This window comes from Cydia amplana, chromosome 11 (assembly GCF_948474715.1).
Source record: "Cydia amplana chromosome 11, ilCydAmpl1.1, whole genome shotgun sequence".
Taxonomy (NCBI): domain Eukaryota; kingdom Metazoa; phylum Arthropoda; class Insecta; order Lepidoptera; family Tortricidae; genus Cydia; species Cydia amplana.
Window position 1 is genome coordinate 3,449,012 of NC_086079.1, and position 22,755 is coordinate 3,471,766.

Genomic DNA, 22,755 nt, shown 5'->3' on the forward strand with positions numbered 1-22,755 from the left:
AATTATATGAAGCCGCGTCTCGATATCGCGCGGCAAACTATCGAACATCGATACCGGGCTGCCGCGCGAGCCAACTCTATCATTGGCGCGCTCGAACGTGCCACGCGACGAACCATTTACTGTCGGTTTTTGGACGCGCGGCAAAGGAGTGTTCGCGCGCAGTTGGGACGGATGTGTATATATTTCAGTTGGCTCGCGCGGTCACAGACATGGATAATGAAAAGTGTCGTAATTTAATTAAATTATACGGCACTAAACAGTTTCTATGGAACAGTAAATGTAGGGAATATCGCAATCGCAACAGATCATTTTTCTATTTTGCTATACTTCGTTCCGAATAATATATTTTTGTGATATAATGTGGTCGATCGTCGGATCGCTTGCAGCGCGCGGCTGCCGCGCTATAGTTCAAGATGGTGCCAAAAATGGTTCGCGAGCCAAAATACAGATTTGCCGCGGTTGAACAATGAACAATCGAGACACGCCTTGAGACCAATCTAAAGGGGTATTTTAGTAGCCACCATCTAATCAATCTCAATGGCCTGGTCCTGTCAGCAAAGCGAGCGATGCGCTTGCACCACAATTCGCAGCAACCTGTTCTCGGGCAGGGAATCCAGGGTTGCCAGCAGGTGATTGATGTTGCCATACACGCAGCCGGATGAAAGCGCTACTTGCACGGCTTGGCCTAGGCGGTCTAGGCAGTCCTGAGAATAAAGTTACATTTTTTAAGATTTACGGTCAGAACAGGCAATTAGTGGATGAAATAATTTAAACCATCAACATTTTGAATACCGTTTAACTGTGCCTGACCATTAGTGGTTTGTATGTAAGTGGGGCCTTCGTCAGCTTGAATGCAAAATTTTCCCATAATATTACAAAACGACCATATATTACTAAAAACTAAGAAAAAGACAGTGCGATCCTCACTGCTTATGCACCACTGTCATCAGTATCAGTAAAATTGTGTCATGTTTAGGCAGGAACTGTTTTATAGTACAGTCGCCATCAGATATATCTGAGCGGCCAAGGTGCAAATATCTGAACACACCTCTATTGTAAACGCGTTAAAGTGCGCGTTCAGATATTGTGTACACTTTGGCCGCCCCGATATATCTTTTTTTTTTTTTTTTTAATACATTACACATTTTCTTTCGCCAAACTGCATGACAGTTTGTTGGCGAAATGGCGACTGTACCTACCTGTAGCTTGGCGTCGCTCTGTGGGCGCGCCACGCCGGCCTGGTGCGCCTGCAGCGCGGGCGCGGCCGCCGCCAGCGCCGCCGCGTGCACCGCGCCCGTCGCCCCGCGCCGCCCGCGCAGGCTGTGGAGCACTCCTGTCCGAGTTCAACATTTATTCTGATAAATTGCTACAACATTCTCATTCTACAAAGTTTTTACGAATATTCGCGGACATCACACATAATTATAGCTGTTTTACTACACCGCTATCCAGACACTCAGTTGCACAATGGTGTACCATTCACTTCACTCTTTTTCTTTTGTCTATGGCTACCGCGCAGTTAAGCACAATTCTGCCAAAATCGAGTATCGAGCTTCGCACGGCTGACAAGAGGGTAGGTTACAAGAGTACCGAAAGACAACATGAAACTGGGTAATACCTGGAACAAAATACGACAGACACAATTTAACATTTACCACCACCAATTTTATACAACTACCCACATTCACCCCTATGGGACTGGCTTTACGGGCAATAATAATGAGGCATGACAGGGGCCAGTACAGCGGTGTGAAATCGCTACAACGCGATTGGTTGATGACTGATGAGTTCGCATCACGCGCGCGATTGGTTGACGAGTTCGCATCACGCGCGCTATTGGTCGCAACTAGTCGCGTTAGACTGCACGATTGGCTGGAATTCGTGGGTAGCTCCGTTGAACTAGTACGATGTTTAGTGCCCCATTAGCCCGTCCTTAGATATTATACGTCAATGCCCCTAAAACTCAATTTATGCTATTATTTAGGTAGGAATTTGAAATTCATATTCATATACCACAACCGTACTTACGACCTTAATGTTAGTGAAAAATCACATGTTAACATTTGGGTAATATTAGTGTGAACACTCACCTAAATGTAACTTTATATAAAGCTCAGACTCCGTCAACACTTTAGCAGGTACGGGTTTGATCAGTGACAGGTTTTCTCCCTCTAACTTGATCTTTTTCGGCGGTGACACCTCGACTATTTCAGAGTCTGTAAAATAAAATGTACATATTTGTTTGGTAAATATTCCTGGGCCCTAGTTACATAGTTAGTTAGGAGTGGCCAATTACCATGTAGTGGCCAATGGCACCCTACGTCCCACTGCTGGGCACAGGCCTCCTCTCATGCGCGAGAGGGATTGGGCTCTAGTTTCCGCGCTAGCCCAATACGGGTTGGGGACTTCACATGCTCCTTTGAATTTCTTCACGGATTAAGACAAAATAAACTCTTATCATTTTTCACTTGGAAATAAAGAAATCATCTTAAATCACAAAAATACTTACAAAAGGATAGATTTAATGCTATAGACATAACTACCAGTCGACCTTTGGGCAAATCAGATAAATTCATAATTCATAATTTATTGCATAATAATCATGTGGTATGAGTACAGGACAGATATTACATCAGGGTAAGTTCACACATGAACCCTGTTAGGGCAAAGCAAATGTTTCTTAAAACTAAACTATAACTAGGAGGTGCAGTGCAGGCACATGTGTAGGTACATAATTTAAAATAAACGCATTTTGATACTTATGTTAAAGGCATAAGATTAAAAGCTAATATTTATTATTTTATACTTATGTTATAAGTGTGTGTGTAAACTATGGTGAAAGTAAAAACTAGTTTGACATCTATATAATTATGGTTTTATACCAGAGTCTATATAGAGTGGTGCTAGTGTACACCAATGCACGAGTCCAGCTAGAGGTGTCACGGCCGCCATTGGGATGGAGCCGGGCGGCAGCTGCGGAGGGTTATTCTGTGCGGACAGGCATAGGGTTGGATTGGAGTACACCTGGAAAAAAAGTTAAGTTTCAGTATTCATTTTAATAAATAATTATGGTATTAAACCTCTATATTTCTAATTTGTGCTTTTGTCCCAAGAGTTTCATCAGAATTTATACTTGAAGGGCTAATAAATGATTTAATTGGCTATGTAGGCTTTGAAATAGATAAACCTAATAAAATGTTCTTTGAAAATGATATTTCAAAATAAAGGAACAAAAAAACACAAAAGAGGAAAGGAACACATAGATTTAATATTGTACAAAATTAAACAAAAAGTGTTATAATGTCATAATGAAAATGCAAAAAATATACAATCTGTATCAAAATAATCATGTATACAATTTGTAATTCAAAATAATCAGTCACAGTTTAGCTTGGAACGAGTGTGGCACTCGAAACAATAAATTTTAAAACTTTAGACTTCTTCGGTAATGGCAGTAGATAGTAATAAGTACCCACCCAAGACGTGATCACTTCCAGTAAGTTCTTAGGCGGGAGTTTCCTCACACCATTCACCTCTTGCATGTACAATTCTGTGACGGCTGTGATGAAATTGGCTACAAATTGAGGGGCACTGGAGGCTAAACTCTTGAGAGCTGTTTGGTTAAATGTGTTCAAGTAAAAGTGGTCTCTTATGATGTTTTCTACTAGTTGCAGGGATGGTGGGGATGAACAGCCCATTTGTTGTAGCCACACACCTACTGCTAGTAGTACCTGGGGACAAGATAAATCTCTATAAATTGTATAGTTTTAGACAGAAAAGCAAAAAATAGGTCATAAAATTAAGGTGCGTAACAATGCAATTCTTTTATGCCTATTTTACAAGACAGCTAGTTGCTATATAATCCGCTTAAATCATATAGTTATATACAGTGGATATAACGACTAACGGCGTTATTCATAAACGTCTGCTAAGTTAATCAGCTGATGATCATCGTTTGTCCCTCTCTATGGCATAGCAACAAATAGAGACAAACGACGATCATCAACTGATTACGTTAGCAGCCGTTTATGAATAACGCCATAAATACTCACTGGTGTGCTGGAAGCGGACACAGCCATACTAGCAAGTATACTTAATATTTTCAGTCTCTTCTGAGTATCACCACCTCCAAACAGGGACAAGAATATTGTGTTCTTTGTCGTCTCATTCGTACAGCTCGATAAGTACTCGCAGATCACATCAATAAGCTGTAGCTCTTGAAGAGGGTTCAAACCCCTCCGCTCCCCGCGACGCGTAGACTCGCAGAATATGAACTCGGAAATTATTTCCATAGCTACGTCTACTTGCTTGCTGCTGGGGGCCGCTCGACCGGCCAGCAGTTGCTCTGCAAATAACAATGTAAATAAGCATTTTTCTCAGGAAGCCTCTTGCAAATTGCAATACAATGCATACCAGGGAAATTTTACCTATTCTTAAAAGAGCTTCCTTCGCACATTGAGGGAATTCATATTTCCGTAATGAATGCTTTAGATCCGACAAAGACATTTTGTCGGATTAATTATTTTGAAACTATAATAAATAAATTATGAAAACACGGCGTCTCGTCTACGAAGGATTTGTCAATTTTGACATTGACATTTGAGATTCTAAAACTGAAAATGTTTAAGCCAAGGATAAAAACGCTGTTTATCTATCAAAATTCGTAACATCTCTATGTTGGCCAACTGTATTTTGTTTTTTAACGAAGCCTTATCTGATGCTTATATGTGTTCATTAAAAAAAAATTGAAACTGTCAAGCAGGTAATGTCAACGCTGCATCGGTGTGCATTGCAAGCAATTTATTGCAGTTTTCTCTATAAATAGTCTCAATTTTAGCATTCCAAATGGAGGTCCTAGTCGCTAACGTAGATCATATCAAATTCGACATAGATTTTGCATTAGACGAGCAATATGGAGCTTTACCGTTGCCGTTTCCCGGAATGGATAGTAAGTGTGATTTTACACCAATAATACAGTGATATACCTGGCTACGGGTCGTTTGAGACGTTTTAGGTGACATATGAAACATTTTTGCCCTTGATTTTTCAGAGTCCACGGCAGCAGTATGCGAATTTTACAGTCAACCCAATGGATGTACAAATGGACCTCAGTGTCCTTACAGACACGTCCGCGGCGACCGCACGGTGGTTTGCAAGCATTGGCTGCGCGGTCTGTGCAAGAAGGGCGACCAGTGCGAGTTCCTTCACGAGTATGATATGTCAAAAATGCCGGAGTGCTACTTCTACGCCCGTTTCAATGCGTGTCACAATAAGGAGTGCCCGTTTCTTCATATAGACCCGGAGAGCAAGATCAAAGACTGTCCCTGGTAAGAGTCAAGGAGCATTGCAAAGCTAGATTAGTACAGTACCTCATTAACTTGAAGCAATGTCCTCTTTATTATGTTTGTACGGGTCAAATCTTGCAAGTTAAATTTGACCCACTTCCGGGTTTCCGATTAAGCTGAGAATTTGCAGACATATGTAAGTTGGATGACAATGCAATATGGTACCATCGGGCTGATCTGATGATGGAGAAAGGTTGCGAAAGGAACATAGTTTATTTTGATTGATTTAAGTGAGCCACAGTGGTTTTAATTGGGACCTCCTCTACATTTGACGACATCTGTTTGAGTTTAGGGGTCGTCCATTAATTACATCACATAAATGCCCCCTCCCCCTTGTCACACTTTTTCATAGGAAAAAGATAGGTCTTTATTACGTTTGGCATGATCCCCTCCTCTTGACTAATATGTGGATAAACCCTTATAGATTACGATGTTTTTAAACTGTATTCCAGGTACGACCGCGGTTTCTGCCGGCACGGGCCGCATTGCCGCCACCGTCACGTTCGCCGCGTGCTCTGCACCAACTACTTGGCTGGACTGTGCCCTGATGGGCCCTCCTGCAAGTACATGCACCCGCGATTTGAGTTGCCTGCTCCGCCCGAACAAACTAAGGATGCCAAGCGGTTGCCTGTTTGTCACTACTGTTCTGAAGTCGGACATAAGGCGTCGTCGTGTAATAAGATACCAGCAGAGGTAAGCTTTACTTTCTGGACCTCTTTCCTTAACATATTACTTTCTGAACTTAATTTTAAGCAACACATCCCCTCTTTAAATTTTTTGAAGCTGATACATTTGGCATCATCGTCGTACCATCGTAGCATCAGGTAACAACTAAAAACTTGGCATGAGACCGTTGCTATATTTAACTGCAATTTACCAATTTCTTTTAAGCAAAAGATGCTTGCAACGCATACCCAACTTATGTCTCATAATCATAATTACTACCACATTATTCCAGAGGCCTATGCCGACAGGCACACCACACTAAGTGAAATTCTATAATATAAACAACATCTCACAAACTAAACATCGAAATCTGTATTTACAAGGGTCTCTTATATGGATTGAAGGCTTATTTAATTTAAATTCCAGCAACGCGAAGCAGCCCAACGCCAAGAAGAGGCCCGGTACCGAGCGCTCGGCTACATCAAGCCAGCCAACGAGAACGAGAACTCCGAGAACCCCCGCATGCAGCGCATGATGCACAAGCCTCTTGAGGAAGTCACCTGCTTCAAGTGCGGCACGAAGGGACATTATGCCAACCGGTGCCCGAAGGGGCATCTCGCTTTCCTGTCGAGTCAGAATCAAAATCCGCAGAACCAAAACCAGTGGCTTAGGGACAAACAACAGCAACAGCAGCAACAGCAGTGATAGTGTTAAGTTTTAGTTTTGATTAAGTGTAATAAATCCAGAAAAAACTTTAAAACACTCCCCAAAGTACCTAAAAGCGAAGAAGACATTAAAAACTATCTATCCAGACTCGATGAAAACCTATCACAAGTGATAAAGGACCCTGCGAAAACCATTCAAGACTACTACAACAAATTGGAAAAAAGCATCATTGACGCAGCAAAAATAGAACCTACCAAAATCCAACCTTACACAATATTACAAACGGAGACTAGGGACCTCATCAAGAGACGAACAGAACTACTAAGAAAACCACACAGATCGAGCCAAGAAAAAGCACAACTAAGCACCTTATTCAAAGTCACAAATAAAGCTATCCGCAAAGACTATGAAAACCATAGAAAGAAAATTATAGAAAAAAATATTGTGTCACATAGAAGCATAAAAAAAGGTTTAAAGAAACTTCACTCACAGAAAAACTGGATTCAACAACTTAATGAAGAAGACAAGAAAATGGTTACACGGGCCGATATACTAAAAACAGCAACCAATTTCTACCAACACCTTTATAAAAAAAGGAATGATGATATCAACAAGTTCAACAACTCTGAAGATACAGAAACCCAATCAGAAAACGCAAACAATACCATACAACTAATTGAGGAAAATGAAGTCTTAAAACATATTAAGAACCTAAAAAAAGACAAAAGCCCTGGCCCCGACGGCATCAGCAACGAACTTCTAAAAATGGGAGCCAAACTGCTTGTAACACCACTGACCAAACTGTTTAACATGATTATACAATCTGAGGAAACTCCCAAGCAATGGCACACATCAGACATTACAATTTTATACAAAAAGGGTGACCCAAAAAATATAAGTAACTATCGGCCCATAAGCCTGCTAGCATGCACTTACAAGCTTTTCACGTCTCTGCTCGTAAATAAAATAACAAGGCAAATCGATAACCTCCAACCAGTTGAACAAGCTGGGTTCCGGGCAGGCTACTCAACAACAGACCATATCCACACAATGGAACAAATCATAGAACGATACAAAGAATATAACAAACCTCTTTATGTAGCCTTTATAGACTACACCAAGGCATTCGACAGCATCTCCCACAACGCCATCTGGAAGGCCCTCAACGACTGTAAGATAAACTCCAAATACATCAATACTCTAAGGAATATATATGAAAACAGTACTAGCAGAGTTAAACTCGAAACAAGAGGAAAAGAATTCATAATAGGCAGAGGTGTCCGACAAGGGGACCCAATGTCACCAAAGTTATTCATAGCGGTGCTACAAAACATATTCTGCCAGCTGGACTGGGATACTAAAGGAATTAAAGTATTTGATAAACGCTTAAGTCATTTACGATTCGCGGACGATATAGCTATATTCTCAGAAAATACCAACACTCTACAAATAATGCTAAATGAGCTAAATGAGGAAAGCTGTAAAGTCGGTTTGGAAATGAACCATACAAAAACCAAAATTATGACTAACAGAGCCCCTACAAAAATACACATACAAGGCAAAGAACTCGAATTTGTAGACCACTACATATACTTGGGCAAGAGAATATCCTTTGACACTGACAGCAACAGCCAAGAGATAGACCGCAGAATCCAAATCAGCTGGAGGAAGTATTGGAGCTTTAAAGAGCTTCTAAAAGGAAACTACAGTCTCAAACACAAGAAAACAATAATGGACACATGCATCTTACCATGCCTTACATACGGTTCTCAAACTTGGGTGCACACAAACAAGAACAAATTAAAGATAAGAACATGCCAGAGAGCAATGGAAAGGAGCATTCTCAGCATAAAACTAAAGGACAAGGTTAACAGCAAGTACATCCGATCCCAAACAAACATCATAGATGCACTCGAGTTTGCGCTGAAACAGAAGTGGAGATGGGCCGGCCACATAGGAAGATTGACAGATGACAGATGGACCAACAAAGTCACAAAGTGGCCTGGACCCCATGGCAAAAGGAAGGCGGGAAAACCCATAACAAGATGGTCCAGGGATATCATAGCCACAGCTGGAGAAAATTGGCTAATCAAGGCTAAAGACCGAGAAAGGTGGAAAGATTTGGAGGAGGCCTATACCCGACAGGGGTCCTTAATATAGTAAAATAAACAACAATAATAATAGAAAACTTTTATTATGCAAACTATTTAAGGAAAAATAAAAGGCTTAAATAAAAATAAATAAAATATTTGATTAAGTGAGATGGAGAGTAAGGTTAAGTTGGTCTTCACATTCAATGTGGATCTGCACGCCGCTCCCGTATGTGAGCGAGACACCGCTATAACTGACCATAGTGCTGTCTCGCTCTCACATGAAGCACCGTGCGGATTCGCATCAGTGTGATAATGATAAATAACTGCGTAATGGAATCGCTTTTTTGACGCTTGTTAAGAAGAACGATAAAGACAGTTAATGATGAATGATAGAGAAATATTGTTGGTGTCTCATTCTAATAGATTGCTGGAGCAAAGTATTTACTGTGTCCCTATTGTTCTTTTTAATGCCGTTGAAAAGTCGTTTGCATGTTAGTATTGTTAGTCATATGAGTTACAGACAATTTCTTACAGGGCGGGAGAAGTTAATAACTGGCGGAAAAAAATTGAAGAAATTTGAACGTAATTTATTTTAAGTTCAAATTTCTTCAATAAAATATCTCGAGTTATCAACTTCTTCCGTACGGAATTATACACGGAAATCAGCGTGTTATTGTTTAGTTTAAAGACAGTGACAATACAATATGTTACGTAACAGTTTTTAATTACGTCCAATGTAAGAAAATTGTGTTGAATTCAGAAATGCCTAAATGTAATATTTTTGTCTTATCAGTATATCTTATGAAATAATTTTCTAAACGAAGTAAAAAAAAATATTTAAAATTAACCTGTCGTAATGTTATTGTTTGATTTATCTTTAGATATAGTATAGTTCGTTTTTTTTTAGCATTAGTAAGCGATTTTGACATGTCTTTTAATTGAAAAACACTTTTTAAAAATCAATAACTATTACTTATGAAAGCAGATATTTACCGTAACTTATTTTTAAAATGTGTTTTTCAATTAAAAGACACATCAAGATTGTTTACCTTGTTTCTAATGCAAAAAAAAACGAACTATTCGCTAGGTGCACGACTGGTGCTGCCCTCATTTTGGCGGACTTTCTACGTTAAATCTTATGGAGTAAAATTAGCTCAAGCGGCTGCCGCTAGTACTAATGGCGGACATTCCATAAGATTACCTGTGTTTGTGACGATCAGCGCCACTTCCCCCTCCACCGACTTCGCACCTTGCCAATAGTCAATTACCTTATCAAAGGCGGCCTAAAACAGGAGGTCTTAAAGGGCAAATTTTTCAGCTCTCATTTCCATCGTTCGATAACTATTCCAACGAATTAAGTTATGAAAATCGTGTTATCCATAGAATAAATCCTATCCGTCTGTTTAACTGTGGACTGGAAAATTGGCTCTTATCAACTAACCAGATCAGGGAATGAAACTTAGTTGGCCTCAGTTTTAAATAGCTGCATGTTGGGTTTTTTTAAAAAACGTTAGAAAATGCTATGCTATGCGCCGTGTGCAATTACAGGCGCATGTAGCAAACAAGGGGGCGGGCTTCTTGTAACAACATAAAATCTCAAACTTGATGCACCAGTTACTTGCTTATGATTGGACGTGGTGCAAGTTACTTGCGTTGATAACTCATGCAGCTCATATAATACTCACAAGGAGCAGTACAAGTCACAGGGTCCACACCTTTTTATATTGTTAAGTGCTTCATACATCTACATGAACCACACAAGATGCATCGCAGCACCCTTGCGGTCACACTAGCGGTAGAGAGGGAAATATATATAGTTTGCCAAAGGACTGTCTCATTTCAAACATCTATCATACTATCATTGTCTTATGGCTCCTCTACACGATGGGCCAACGCCGGCCACTCCAAGGGACGCAGCCATGCGGTAGAATGAGATAGCAATATCACTTGCTCCCTCTAACGCGTAAATGCGTCCCTTGGAGTGGCCGGCGTTGGCCCATCATGTAGAGGAGCCATTACACTAGTACTAGCACCCAAAAGAAAAGGATGAGTATAGTTTTTTTGTTCTTATTTACTGACAATTTGGTTTGACCAACTATAACAACCTTTCAATGTTCGGAAGGGTGTTGTCCGCAAGTATCATGAAGATCAGAGATTTAAATTATAGCTCAAATAGTTTAAAAGTAAAATAAAAACATAACATTGTCACCACAGCTGTCAGTGTCACATTAGCGTCGTTCGTGCACGCGTTACTTTACTTCATACTCCGGCTACTCGTGACGTGCTTTTACTGTGCATTCCTCGTGTTCCCGTTCCTGGCTTTTGGCGATACCACGCGGTGAAAGTAATAACAGTTATTACTTGTTCTTCAAACCCTTCCTGGATTGCCGTTTCCTCAGTGAAGCGAGAAATCGCGGAGAGGTTGCATCTTGAACTTATCAAACTCTCAAAACAAGCAACATGGTAAGTCCACGTGTTTATTATTATGATATTCGCTGTTTAATGCATTTTTTCTACTTTCCTTAACATTTTAAAACTTATAAAAATAGGAAACGTAAATAAGTAGGAGTAGTATAAATAAAGTTTTGAGGTTATATATTAACCGCGCACATGCGTTTGGTTATGAAACTCTGTACAAACGAGGTTTCAGTTTAAAAAATACTACAGGAAATCTCTTGATTTAATGTAAAAAAAAGTACAAACTCCTCGAAAGCATCTATTGTTCACATATTATTATTGCATGAGTTAAACACCAGAAGGATTTATTTCGCAATGATTTACACTCGTATTATGCTAATATTTCAGAGCGAAACCGAAGCCGCAGTCAACCCGAAAGCGTACCCGCTGGCCGACGCGCCGTTGACCAGCAAGATGCTGAACCTGGTCCAACAGGCAGCAAACTACAAGCAGCTTCGGAAAGGTGCTAATGAAGCTACGAAGACCCTGAACAGAGGTCTCGCTGAGTTCATCGTCATGGCCGCCGATGCTGAGCCTTTGGAGATTGTACTACACATTCCGCTGCTCTGTGAGGATAAGAATGTTCCCTACGTCTTTGTCCGGTCCAAGCAGGCCTTAGGCCGCGCATGCGGAGTCTCCCGTCCTATTGTGGCGTGCTCTATTACAATTAATGAGGGCTCGCAACTGAAGCCTCAGATTCAGGGTATTCAGCAAGAAATTGAAAGACTTTTAGTGTAAGAGTGTGTGTGAAAGTTTTCTTAAAAATAATAAGCTTTAAACTCCTGTTTGTTTCTTTCTTTGTTTAAAAACCTTTACAGCTGGATTCATTGAAGTCCGGTTAGACCAAACTGGGACAAGATATTACTTTTTAGTGTCTTGAGTATAAGGAATCAGACGTCACATTGTGACTCTCCATACTTGAAGTTGTAATGTAAGTTCCTAACCATATGAATAGCTACTTTTTCAAATTAAATAATAGGTACCCTAGAAAAATAACTTTTAGTTTTTAGTCATGAGGTCGAGTTTAAATAAGTAAGCAAATATAACAAAATACATTTATTATTGCATATCATAATAATATTAACATTATTTGGCCCCAATTTACAATATATACATCTATGCTGAGATCAATATTGGAAGAATTTCTTTACACGCAAGTCCCAGTTGCTCTCCCACCGAGACATTTGGAACTTTTCTAACTCCTTTCTCATATCTGCTGCTACCTGCAAAAGCACCAATAAAATATGGATTTACTAGAGTATCCAGTGAGCTAGAGCTCACAAGAGGATAATTCTAAGCCTTTGCCTCTAGTTGACGCTAAAATTACTATACATTTTATGAAAAGACAGCAAAGATTTCTACATAAGGGCTCATTTAGACGGCGCGCGAACTCGTATACGATTTTAGTTATATTGCGGACCATTGACGTTACTGGTTACATAAATACAGCCGACCGATCAAATGACGCAATGTAATGAAACTCGTATGCGAGTTCTCGCACCGTCTAAATGAGCCCCAACTCATAAGGTAATGCAGCATATTGTCACAGAATAAATAATAGTACTAAGTACAGAAGACTCACTCTCTAACAAAACGCGTCTGTTACGATCAGCACAGATATGGCCGCTAGGTGGCGACAGCGCCACGCGCGTCTTATGGCTTTCCCCAAAATTGGGGCCGAACGGATGTACTTTTAGCTACCTGTAGCAAAGCGACGAAATCGCGGAGTGAGACACGCCTGATATTGTGTTAACTGCAATACAAGCCAAATTTCATATTAACCGTTTGACCGCCTAAGACGTTAAACTGACGCGCGCGGCTTTAGCCCAATATCAACTTTCGTGCATTCCGACAAGGTTCACAATGACGCACCGTGCACCATAGGCCTAGTGTTGAAAGGGCAACCTCTCAAATTTGAGACTACAATATTTTGCAGTTTTAAGTACACGTCTGTTATATGTGACGTTCACGGAAAAGGTACCTTATGGCACCTGGCGTATACGTCGCATAGCACCGCAATTGTATTGGAGCGGCGTTAATAATAGCGTAAGCGCCAACCGCCATAAGGTACCTTTATCCGTGGGACGTCACATATTTGCTTTGATCTGTTGGATTGATTAGGTAAACCAGTACAAGCAACAATGGTAAAACCATGTTCACCATCTTGGATCAATAAGTCAGTTACACTGGGGTAAGTTGCCCCAACTAACGTTATAGGCTGTAGGCAGTTTCAACTTTCAATACGTATATATTAATTTTACCTTATTCTGTTCCTGATTATTGGGAAAGTCTTCAAACCATGCAATAATCCGCTTCGAAAGCTCCTCACTATTCTTGAATGTGTATCCATTTACACCATTTTCGACCAATTCATCAATGCTGAAATGAAAAACTTACGTATTAAGAAATTACTACTAAATACTAATGGGCCGGCAGATAGTTTTCGGAATTGCAAATTTCCACATTGAGAAATTTCGGAAACTTCCCACATGTATATGGGGATCGAATTTTATCCGTTGACAAAACGAAAGTTTCCTTCATTTCCTTTCCGAGAACTTTTCCAGCTTTTTTGAAACTTTCCGCAACTTGCTCACGACAGTGAAGGGATGTGGCTAAGCAAAAGAATGATACTGTTATATCTCTAAAAAACAAGGACGGAATTATCTAAATTCTTCCTTAATTTTTTAGTGAGGCTTGACAAGTATGTGCACAATAATAGCATACAAGACACAAGAAACTACATTTCTAAGATCAAATAGCATGGCTAAATAAAGAATTGCAAAACTAACAACCCACCAGCTAAACTCATACGCGCACACTGGCAACCCGGCCCCAAACATATCCACAACCTTCATTGGCAAGTCTAGACCCGATGAGCTGGTATGAAGACACACTCCTAGGTCCGCACTAGCCACCATGGTAGGATAATCAGCCGCTTCCAGCCAGGGGGTGACTACTTTGATGTGCTGCCAGTGCTTGGAGGTGATGACGTCTATATAGTGTTGTTTCATTGGTCCTTTACCGGTTATTACGCAGATCAGTTTTGGCAGCTTCTTTGTTATGTCGAATGTGGTTTCGTAAACTGAAAAATTACATGTTTATTATGATTTCTAAAAAAAAATAGAATTGTGTTTGCAATATTACAAGAGCAGAAGGCTATCAAGTTATTATCAGAGCTCGGCGGGGGTGAGCTATTTATCTTATAATTTGACATGTCTCACGTCAAATTATAAGGTAAATAGCTCACCCCCGCCAGCTCGGGTTATTATAGTTGCAGAATACATTACAAAAATTCAGACATGGCATCAATCCTGACCCCCTCAATTTAATATGAATTGTTATTTAAATAATATTTTTTGATCAGTTCCAAGACCTGACATTGACTTTAAATGTGTTCATTTAAGGTATGATGATGATGGTATCCTGTTATCCATCATCGCGGACATAGGGATTTCCATTTTTGACGGTCCAGCGCGGCCTCCACGCGGCATTTAAGAAAACCCAAAGAATCAGTAAAAAAGCGGCCAAGTGCGAGTCGGACTCGCCCATGAAGGGTTCCGTATTTAGGCGATTTATGACGTATAAAAAAAAACTACTTACTAGATCTCGTTCAAACCAATTTTCGGTGGAAGTTTACATGGTAATGTACATCATATATTTTTTTTAGTTTTATCATTCTCTTATTTTAGAAGTTACAGGGGGGGGGACACACATTTTACCACTTTGGAAGTGTCTCTCGCGCAAACTATTCAGTTTAGAAAAAAATGATATTAGAAACCTCAATATCATTTTTGAAGACCTATCCATAGATACCCCACACGTATGGGTTTGATGAAAAAAAATTTTTTGAGTTTCAGTTCGAAGTATGGGGAACCCCAAAAATTTATTGTTTTTTTTTCTATTTTTGTGTGAAAATCTTAATGCGGTTCACAGAATACATCTACTTACCAAGTTTCAACAGTATAGTTCTTATAGTTTCGGAGAAAAGTGGCTGTGACATACGGACGGACAGACGGACAGACAGACAGACATGACGAATCTATAAGGGTTCCGTTTTTTGCCATTTGGCTACGGAACCCTAAAAATCACCTTGGAGTGCTTCCATCAAGATTCCAAAGTCTTCATCTGGTGTCCAACTGGTGCTGCTAAACAGCAGGCCAGGAGCATCTGCCCTAATTTCCACCTTGTTGTTCACAAAGTTGGTGAAAGCGGTCTTCGTGACCATGTCTCCCGCAGGATGGTTGAGCAGTTCACGTCCTGGACAACTGAACTCAAGGTATTGCTGACTTATTTTGAGGAACCATTGGTGTTTTTCTTCGAGTGTTATAGGGTGGAAGATTTTTGGAGGTCTGTCGTAGAGGACTGTTGCACTGAAAATGTGTTATTAAAATGAGATAAGTTCATAGGAATTTAACACATTCAGTGCCAAAAAACCCGAATTTTATGATTTCGTTCCCAGGCCGGACGACCCGAGAGTCGGAATTGTGGTACTACAGCTTTATATGACGAAATTTTTGTGGCCAGGCGTGGATGTTTTGTTTGCCTGGGTGGCAATAATGTGTTAAGCAAGAGGTATGCAGGTAGGTTTAACATAATTATATTTTTTATCTCTTGGTAATAAATTAAACTAAGGCAGTCACAAGTTTGTGTAATTTCATTGCCGTTTCCTTTGTGACAATTGTGACTAAAGTCTATTAGGAAGTTGAAGATTATAATTTGATGTCAATATTTAGGTGCAACTTGGCTACAAGTGGTTTATGCACATTCACTTATTATCAGTGATAATTACATAACCTATGCAATTACTGAAGTTATCAAATCTTTTTACCAATTACCTTATGTGATAAAGTAGCTAACCAACTTACTCTATTCCCCAGTTCTGGAACAAATCTGACTTCATAGCATATGTAACACACATATTGTGGTGCGAGGACTGGCCGAAGTACCTCTCCAAAGCTGTAGCTAGCTTCAACAACAATCTATTCGGCGAAGCCAGCGCCATTATCGAATACGCATAGTTATGCCAGTCAATAACAAACTTAGTCTTGGTTAATAAGCAGTAAAACCTACAAACAGGCAATGTAGGGATCGCCGGCGGGTTCTGGCACAGCAGGTACTGGCATTTACCGGTTATAAACAATGTTAGAAGCAAACTTATCGTCTGCCATATCGCTTTCATCGCATACTGAATTATCTTCGGCCCTCGATTAAATACCAATGGATACAACTTTGTTATTGTGATATGCTCGTGCTCTAATATCTCGGGCAGTGGTTTACTGTCTAAATAGCCGATTATATTTACATTTAGACCGCTGTTGGCGAGTGATAGAGCGTGATATTGCATTCGTGGACTACGCCCGATGTCTCCAAGCACGACAACTTTTGCAGTCTTTTGCGGTTTTTCAGTCATGATATGCAACTTTGCTTTAGACCAACCAAGTTTAGTTTGGTATATTTATTACAATATATTTAGTTTCAGAGGGAATAAACTTTTTCAAAACAAGGGACACGACATTCAACACAGCACAGAGGGCCTACCGCGAACCACGTTCGTTGTGTTGCCTCTCTGGCGCACTTGTGAATTCGTACTTAAGTGTGACAGGGTGGTAACACGTCGAACGTGGTTCGCGGTAGGCCCTCAGATGTGATGTGACACTTTTGACATTTATGACATGACAGCAGCAGTATTAAGGGATGCCATCCTAAACGTACTTTTTCCCGAATTTACTGCATATTATGGTGGTAACAGACTATCGAACCGGACCGCGACCTTGAGCGTCGCACCCATAAGTGAGAGCGAGAAAGAGATATATGCTCCAAGGTCGCGGTCCGGTTCGATAGTCTGTTACTAGCTTTATACATTCCATAGATATAATATATACTAGGTCAACCAAATCTTGTCAGTAAATAGGAACAAAAAAAACTATACTCATCCTTTTCTTTTGGGTGCTAGTACTAGTGTAAGACAAAGATACTATGATTCTCTCTGTCTATGTTTGAAATCAAACAGACCTTTGACACACTATACTTTAAGATGGAATCTAAGCGAGCTGACACTGTTACCACTTTTGTTTAGTGTACGATTAACAATGTGAATCCACCTTGCTGTAGCCATGTCGATAAAGTCATATCGATAAGCTATGGACATTTCTTGCAATTTTAATTTTACTTCAATAGTTTAACGATACCTAAAATGAACAAAAACGCTCATCACGATTTAATCGTCACGCCCCAGCAGGGAACGAAGGGAAAGTTCAGATTTTTATTACAATACATAAATACCTACTACAATATGTGTTCCACAATAATTGAATTATATTATTGTAACGCGAATTTTCCCCAAACATCAATAAACTATGTTTAGTTCACATGGAGCTTACTAGATGGCGCTAGTAGTCCTCGATTTCGACGTAAACATTAGCGATATTTTATCTTTCCAGTAGCTTTAAAATTCCAAAACCTTGTGTAACCGGGTTTACTACGGGAGTGCGACACACGCTTGTGCGAAGTAATGTTAGTGCGACGTATGATTAGACGATGTACGATTGTACGACATGACATTTGTGGGAACTATTATTCGTGCGAAACATTATTAGGCGATGCACGACTATATGATGTGCCGTTTGAGTGAATCATCGTTTGTTCGAAATATTCGCGTTTTAACCGTGGTCGCACGCTTCGCTTCGCGGGGCTCCTATTTCTGGGCGGTTTGCCCTTCGGGCATCTGAAGCTACCTAACGAACCTAACCTACCTACCTAATACCTACCTATATTTCCCCCAAGTGTAATGTTTTCACGGAGGTCATACTAAATGAATAGGTAGGTTAGGTTCGTTAGGTAGCTCCAGATGCCCGAAGGGCAAAGCGCCCAGAAATAGGAGTCCCGTGAAGCGGGGCTCCGTCTAGTTCAGTTTTGTGAAGGAAATGTTTTTTGAGAAGAAACAGTGTACTGAGACCATGTTAAAAATAAATACCCGTAGACCCACAAATACTGTCGTGCACTAGAAGTATTGTCGAGCCGTAATATGTCGCACAATTTAACTTCGATCAAAAATACTGCCGGATTATAGTTTGGTCGAATAGTGATACGTCGCACAATATCACTTCACAGAATTGCAGTGTGGTTAAAAAAATATGTCGCACAATCGTGCATCGCACACTTGGGGTCGCACTTATGTAATTATCCCTGTGTAACCTGTGTTATGTGTTGCCGAGATTTTTATGTACACATAACGAATGTGTAAATCAAGATTGCTGTAAATCAGGGATGTAACGGATGTGGTTTTATCGGAACCGAAAGCGGAACCAGATGTTTTAAATTTAGTTTATCGGAACCAGAAACGGAATCGGAACCGAAAACGGAACCGGAACCAGAACCGGAGCCTGAGTCAGTACTATCAGTAGGTATACATTACACAACACAACACATACGAATAGGTACTTTAAATTCGAAAACACGGATAAACCAGAACATCTAATTACTGCAGCACGTGGCAAGCGGGGCTATGAGCGAATGACTGGTATAAACCTGTTTGTTTTTGATGTACACCGCTCATGTCCCGCTGCCGCGCTAAGCATTGACATCCGATATAACTTCCGTTTCAAAAGTAACGGAACCGGAACAGAAACGGATCTGTAATACCAAACGGAAGTTCCGACTTAACGGAAACGGAGCTCTGTAACATCCCTAGGTTCCTAGGTAAACTATAGTTCACTGTGCCTTCACAAGATGGCATTACTAATACCCAATGTTTGATCTTAAACCCAGTGTTCCTGGTGTCTTAAAATTATCACTACAAGCAAATGCTTAGGGTTACGAAATTCGTAACCCTTGTATTTTTACCAAAACGTAGCAAGTGTATAGATTTGGATTAATGTAATTTTGTCAGCTCATACATATATAGTTCACCTATATGCACAGAGATGGCGTTAGTAGGCCTATCATATCTCGTCTCTGAAACCTGTAAAAAAATACAGAACATCATGTAACATGTGCCTAAAAATATAGGGAATGTATCCAAATAGTTTAACATATAAAAACAACGCGCATGTTCGTAGAACTTAACTGGTTACCAAGTAACTCACTAGATGTCACTGTACAGTGCGCATAAGATTTTTCCTAGAATAAGGACCCGATGCATCGATTATTGTAATTGTTGAGAAATGAAATGAGAGAGAATAAGTTAGGAGTCATTAGGTGAACGGACTGCGTACCCTCTGGGACCTTTCTGGATCTTCTTGACAAACCAAATCCTCGTCACCTCCCCTAGGCGCTCGACTGCTGTCCTGTAGGACGCTGCTCGGCCTTAGGCTATTAGTTTAGTTAGTCTAGCTAGAGTCTGGCTAATGAAAGTTGAGCCTGAGATAACGCGGGAATTTCAATAAAAACCGCACCTGGCAATAAAATTACTTTGAAATTAAATGACAGCTTGAAACTGACAGCTTATTTGATAGGAAAAAAAGTTGCCATATAAAAAGTTTTAAATAAATCTCAGGTTCAACTTTCATTAGCCAGACTCTAGTTACATAGTTCCTGTAATTGTAATTAGCGCCGACTGGAATAGACTCTTGCCATCGTAAAAACGCCTTTGATTTCGCCTTCATCCCGCACGTCCCACCTCTCGGAGAAAACTACTCCTACATTAATATATTCATTATCCATTGGCATTTCAATTATGTTTATTTTAAATCAAGATATCGAAGCTTCAACTAATCGCTATTTCGTTCCGCTGTGTAGCGTTTATCGATATATAACATGATTTAAATCGACTTTTCACAACCCTAAAAGAGCAAACATACACGTTTTTACGCACACATACACAACTTGACACCACCAAAAACGGTAACACATTGATTTAAAGTTCATCTTGTCAACAGTATGGTATGGTTGTCCTTTTTTGACAAATGACATTTTTAAAAGAGCGAGGAGAGGGAAGTGATACTAGTTGCTGCGCCGTCAAAGAGAACAGACAACGTTGGGGCCTTTGATACACTCAATATTATACTACTCTTTGATATACACCGTGGGCTGGTAATACAAAACCCGACAGATTTTAAAGGTGTATTCATACTAAAATGTCATACAAAGTACAGAAATCAGTCTTGTTTTAGAGATAATGACAATTCTTGTGAAAATTTGTTTCTGTAATAACTTAGTGAAAAACGCCTTTTTGGCTGCAACGCTGCCCCTGGAGTCTGTGGTCTGTGCGAAAAGCGAAGAGTCGTGAAATGTATGGGATCGAATACATTCTACTACTCTTCTTCTTCCGCACAGATCCTATGCGACTTGGTTTAGTTAGACATACCTAGGCAGATCTTGTCAGTAAAAAAAGGCACAAAATTCAAATTTTCTATGGGATGATATCCTTTCGCGCCTACATTTTTCAAATTTGCCGCCTTTTTCTACTGACAAGATCTGCTTGACCATCTATACGTACCTACTGACAGACATTAAAGTTTTAAATATTTTTCCCCTATGGAAAGGGTATTTTTAATGCTCTTACAACATTTGCCTTGACGTTTAACTAGTGTGCGTTCGAAAACTGTACTATATTAAACAAAAAAAAAAACAAAATCTAACAATATGAAATCTTTTTATAAATAAAAATGTTGGCATCATTTTTTTAAATGTATATAAAAATTAGCTAATATATTATAATGTCTTTGCAGAATTATCTCCGGTAGTAGAACACCACTTGCCTGTAAATCCAAATGATAAAATTAAATGAACGTGCGTTAAATTTCATGTGCGGGTTCGTGACGTTCGCTTACTTCAGTCGAAACCAAAACAATCAGTAATTTTATTTATTTCACGGCGCTTTGTGTGGTACTGGTAGTTAGTTTGCATAATGTCGAAGGTACTAATAATCCGGCACCTTCCCACGGCGTTGACGCTTAAAGAAAAGGAGCAACTGTTAAAGCATTTTGGCGCCGAAAAGGTTTGGGAGCCTTCTTCCAAAAGAAATTATACTTTCGCCGCTTTTTCTTCAGAACACGTAGCTCAGCAGTCTCTATACCGTCTGCATCAACTCGAAATAGCCACTAGGAGGCTGGTTGTTGAGTATTCATTCGAGAAAGAACCAACGACGCATAAGAAAGAAGATGACGAACGTAGTTCTCTCACGACAAAACACGTAAAAGAATTCCTTAGAAGGTTAAACGCTTGGAATCCTTCAGTCGATTTTTACCAGCCTCCACTTAATTACATAAAGTACAAATACCCAGATATTACCCCAAAAATAATTATAAACATTATTCATGCTTTAGTATCTCATAAACCACTGTATGTTCAAACTTTACACTTAATGAACAAAATGTGTCTTCAAACACCTTTCAATGAGAATAGTAAAGCGATGGACTACTTCAAGGAAACTTTTAGAGAGTACTTCCTTGATCAAATGGAAATACCAGTTCCTCATTTACCAGCGCAGCCTGAAAGTGAACCGGAATCAGAATTATCAAGTGATGAGACAGAGCATGAAAAACATCACCAACCAGCCGTGAGCAAGAGAAAACATACTTTACCAGTGACAAGGAAGAGACCAGCCGCGGTTCTAAAAACCGCTGTATTACCTAAAGTTAAGAAAACAGTTGTCAGTCAAGAAGAAGTATTTGAAATTGTCACTGTACAAGAGCCTAAGAAAATATCTTTAGTTGTTCATCAAGATGCATTACAGAAACCATCTGAGGAAACAGAAGTTGTCGGAGAACTAGGGAAGTTCCAGAAAGAGGATGAATCTGTTCAGGAAGAGGCTCCTACGGAAGAACCGGATCTACCAACTATAACGAAGAATGAATTGCTACGCAACAGGATATCACGAAGCGACATGAAAGTTATGAAGGTGTTTAAGAACTATCATCCGGGAGAGCCATCAATGAGGCTTTATATTAAGAATTTAGCAAAATCGGTAACTGAACAGGAACTAAAGAGAATTTACCGACGTTATATTGAAGGTGTTTCAGAAGATGAGCAAATAGGGTTTGATGTAAGAGTCATGCAAGAGGGTAGAATGAAGGGCCAGGCATTTGTGACCTTCCCGTCCGAGAGGATGGCAGAGAAAGCTCTGAATGAGACTAATGGGTATATGTTGAAGGAGAAACCTATGGTTGTCCAGTTTGCAAGAGCTGCTAATAAAACTGTTCAATAAAAACTGGTTTTAATTCTAGTCAATATTATCACAATCACTACATAGTATAAAATAAAGTCGCTTCCCACTGTCTGTCTGTATGTATGCTTAGATCTTTAAAACTACGCAACGGGTTTAGATGCTTTTTTTTTAAATAGATAGAGTGATTCAAGAGGAAGGTTATGTATAATTTGTTAACTCATGCGAAGCCGGGGCGGGTCGCTAGTTTTTAATAAAATATCCAATTTGAATATTATCCTTATTATCTAAAGAGAAGACTAATTCAATTATGTCTCAAATTATTTACGCCATTTGTATATGATTTTGTTGATTTTAATTCCAATAATGGCCTTCCCAGTTATACCATTTTACTTAAGTAACACACAGACTAGTAAAATTAACA

The 22,755-nt window shown here is 39.8% G+C and overlaps 5 protein-coding genes across 5 annotated transcripts; 3 read left to right on the forward strand and 2 right to left on the reverse strand.

Annotated features, from left to right (window-relative positions):
- Window positions 1-510: 510 nt before the first annotated feature.
- Window positions 511-4,566, reverse strand: LOC134652378 (integrator complex subunit 15). The gene is made up of 7 exons (XM_063507552.1): window positions 4,428-4,566; window positions 4,053-4,345; window positions 3,477-3,731; window positions 2,883-3,024; window positions 2,091-2,216; window positions 1,200-1,333; window positions 511-704 (listed from the first exon to the last, which is right to left on the reverse strand). Exons 1-7 carry the CDS (start codon window positions 4,504-4,506, stop codon window positions 552-554), a joined length of 1,182 nt encoding a protein of 393 aa, XP_063363622.1. The 5' UTR covers window positions 4,507-4,566; the 3' UTR covers window positions 511-551.
- Window positions 4,567-4,760: 194 nt separating this feature from the next.
- LOC134652156 (cleavage and polyadenylation specificity factor subunit 4) lies at window positions 4,761-6,739 on the forward strand. Its single transcript, XM_063507319.1, has 4 exons — window positions 4,761-4,948; window positions 5,051-5,327; window positions 5,798-6,038; window positions 6,438-6,739. Exons 1-4 carry the CDS (start codon window positions 4,846-4,848, stop codon window positions 6,714-6,716), a joined length of 900 nt encoding a protein of 299 aa, XP_063363389.1. The 5' UTR covers window positions 4,761-4,845; the 3' UTR covers window positions 6,717-6,739.
- A 4,299-nt stretch (window positions 6,740-11,038) lies between these two features.
- Window positions 11,039-12,009, forward strand: LOC134652157 (NHP2-like protein 1). The gene is made up of 2 exons (XM_063507320.1): window positions 11,039-11,233; window positions 11,576-12,009. The coding sequence occupies exons 1-2, from the start codon at window positions 11,231-11,233 to the stop codon at window positions 11,963-11,965; spliced, it is 393 nt and encodes a 130-aa protein (XP_063363390.1). The 5' UTR covers window positions 11,039-11,230; the 3' UTR covers window positions 11,966-12,009.
- A 259-nt stretch (window positions 12,010-12,268) lies between these two features.
- LOC134652379 (chitobiosyldiphosphodolichol beta-mannosyltransferase) lies at window positions 12,269-16,649 on the reverse strand. The gene is made up of 5 exons (XM_063507554.1): window positions 16,093-16,649; window positions 15,317-15,597; window positions 14,024-14,309; window positions 13,489-13,606; window positions 12,269-12,450 (listed from the first exon to the last, which is right to left on the reverse strand). The coding sequence occupies exons 1-5, from the start codon at window positions 16,635-16,637 to the stop codon at window positions 12,355-12,357; spliced, it is 1,326 nt and encodes a 441-aa protein (XP_063363624.1). The 5' UTR covers window positions 16,638-16,649; the 3' UTR covers window positions 12,269-12,354.
- A 4,413-nt stretch (window positions 16,650-21,062) lies between these two features.
- Window positions 21,063-22,384, forward strand: LOC134652380 (RNA-binding region-containing protein 3). Its single transcript, XM_063507555.1, has one exon. It carries the CDS (start codon window positions 21,075-21,077, stop codon window positions 22,371-22,373), a length of 1,299 nt encoding a protein of 432 aa, XP_063363625.1. The 5' UTR covers window positions 21,063-21,074; the 3' UTR covers window positions 22,374-22,384.
- The last annotated feature ends 371 nt before the right edge of the window (window positions 22,385-22,755 follow it).

What these genes read in the sequence shown, in the direction of transcription:
- LOC134652379 (XM_063507554.1), bottom strand. Translation starts at nt 16,637, where the DNA reads ATGACTGAAAAACCGCAAAAGACTGCAAAAGTTGTCGTGCTTGGAGAC. An exon ending in TGCGCGTATGAGTTTAGCTG is followed by an intron (nt 13,607 to 14,023) that starts GTGGGTTGTTAG and finishes TTTTCATTTCAG; the next exon opens with CATTGATGAATTGGTCGAAA. An exon ending in ATAATCAGGAACAGAATAAG is followed by an intron (nt 12,451 to 13,488) that starts GTAAAATTAATA and finishes GTGCTTTTGCAG; the next exon opens with GTAGCAGCAGATATGAGAAA.
- LOC134652380 (XM_063507555.1), top strand. Translation starts at nt 21,075, where the DNA reads ATGTCGAAGGTACTAATAATCCGGCACCTTCCCACGGCGTTGACGCTT.
- LOC134652156 (XM_063507319.1), top strand. Translation starts at nt 4,846, where the DNA reads ATGGAGGTCCTAGTCGCTAACGTAGATCATATCAAATTCGACATAGAT. An exon ending in GCCGTTTCCCGGAATGGATA is followed by an intron (nt 4,949 to 5,050) that starts GTAAGTGTGATT and finishes TTGATTTTTCAG; the next exon opens with AGTCCACGGCAGCAGTATGC. An exon ending in GTAATAAGATACCAGCAGAG is followed by an intron (nt 6,039 to 6,437) that starts GTAAGCTTTACT and finishes TTTAAATTCCAG; the next exon opens with CAACGCGAAGCAGCCCAACG.
- LOC134652378 (XM_063507552.1), bottom strand. Translation starts at nt 4,506, where the DNA reads ATGTCTTTGTCGGATCTAAAGCATTCATTACGGAAATATGAATTCCCT. An exon ending in GGAAGCTCTTTTAAGAATAG is followed by an intron (nt 4,346 to 4,427) that starts GTAAAATTTCCC and finishes TGTTATTTGCAG; the next exon opens with AGCAACTGCTGGCCGGTCGA. An exon ending in AGAGCGACGCCAAGCTACAG is followed by an intron (nt 705 to 1,199) that starts GTAGGTACAGTC and finishes CTTTATTCTCAG; the next exon opens with GACTGCCTAGACCGCCTAGG.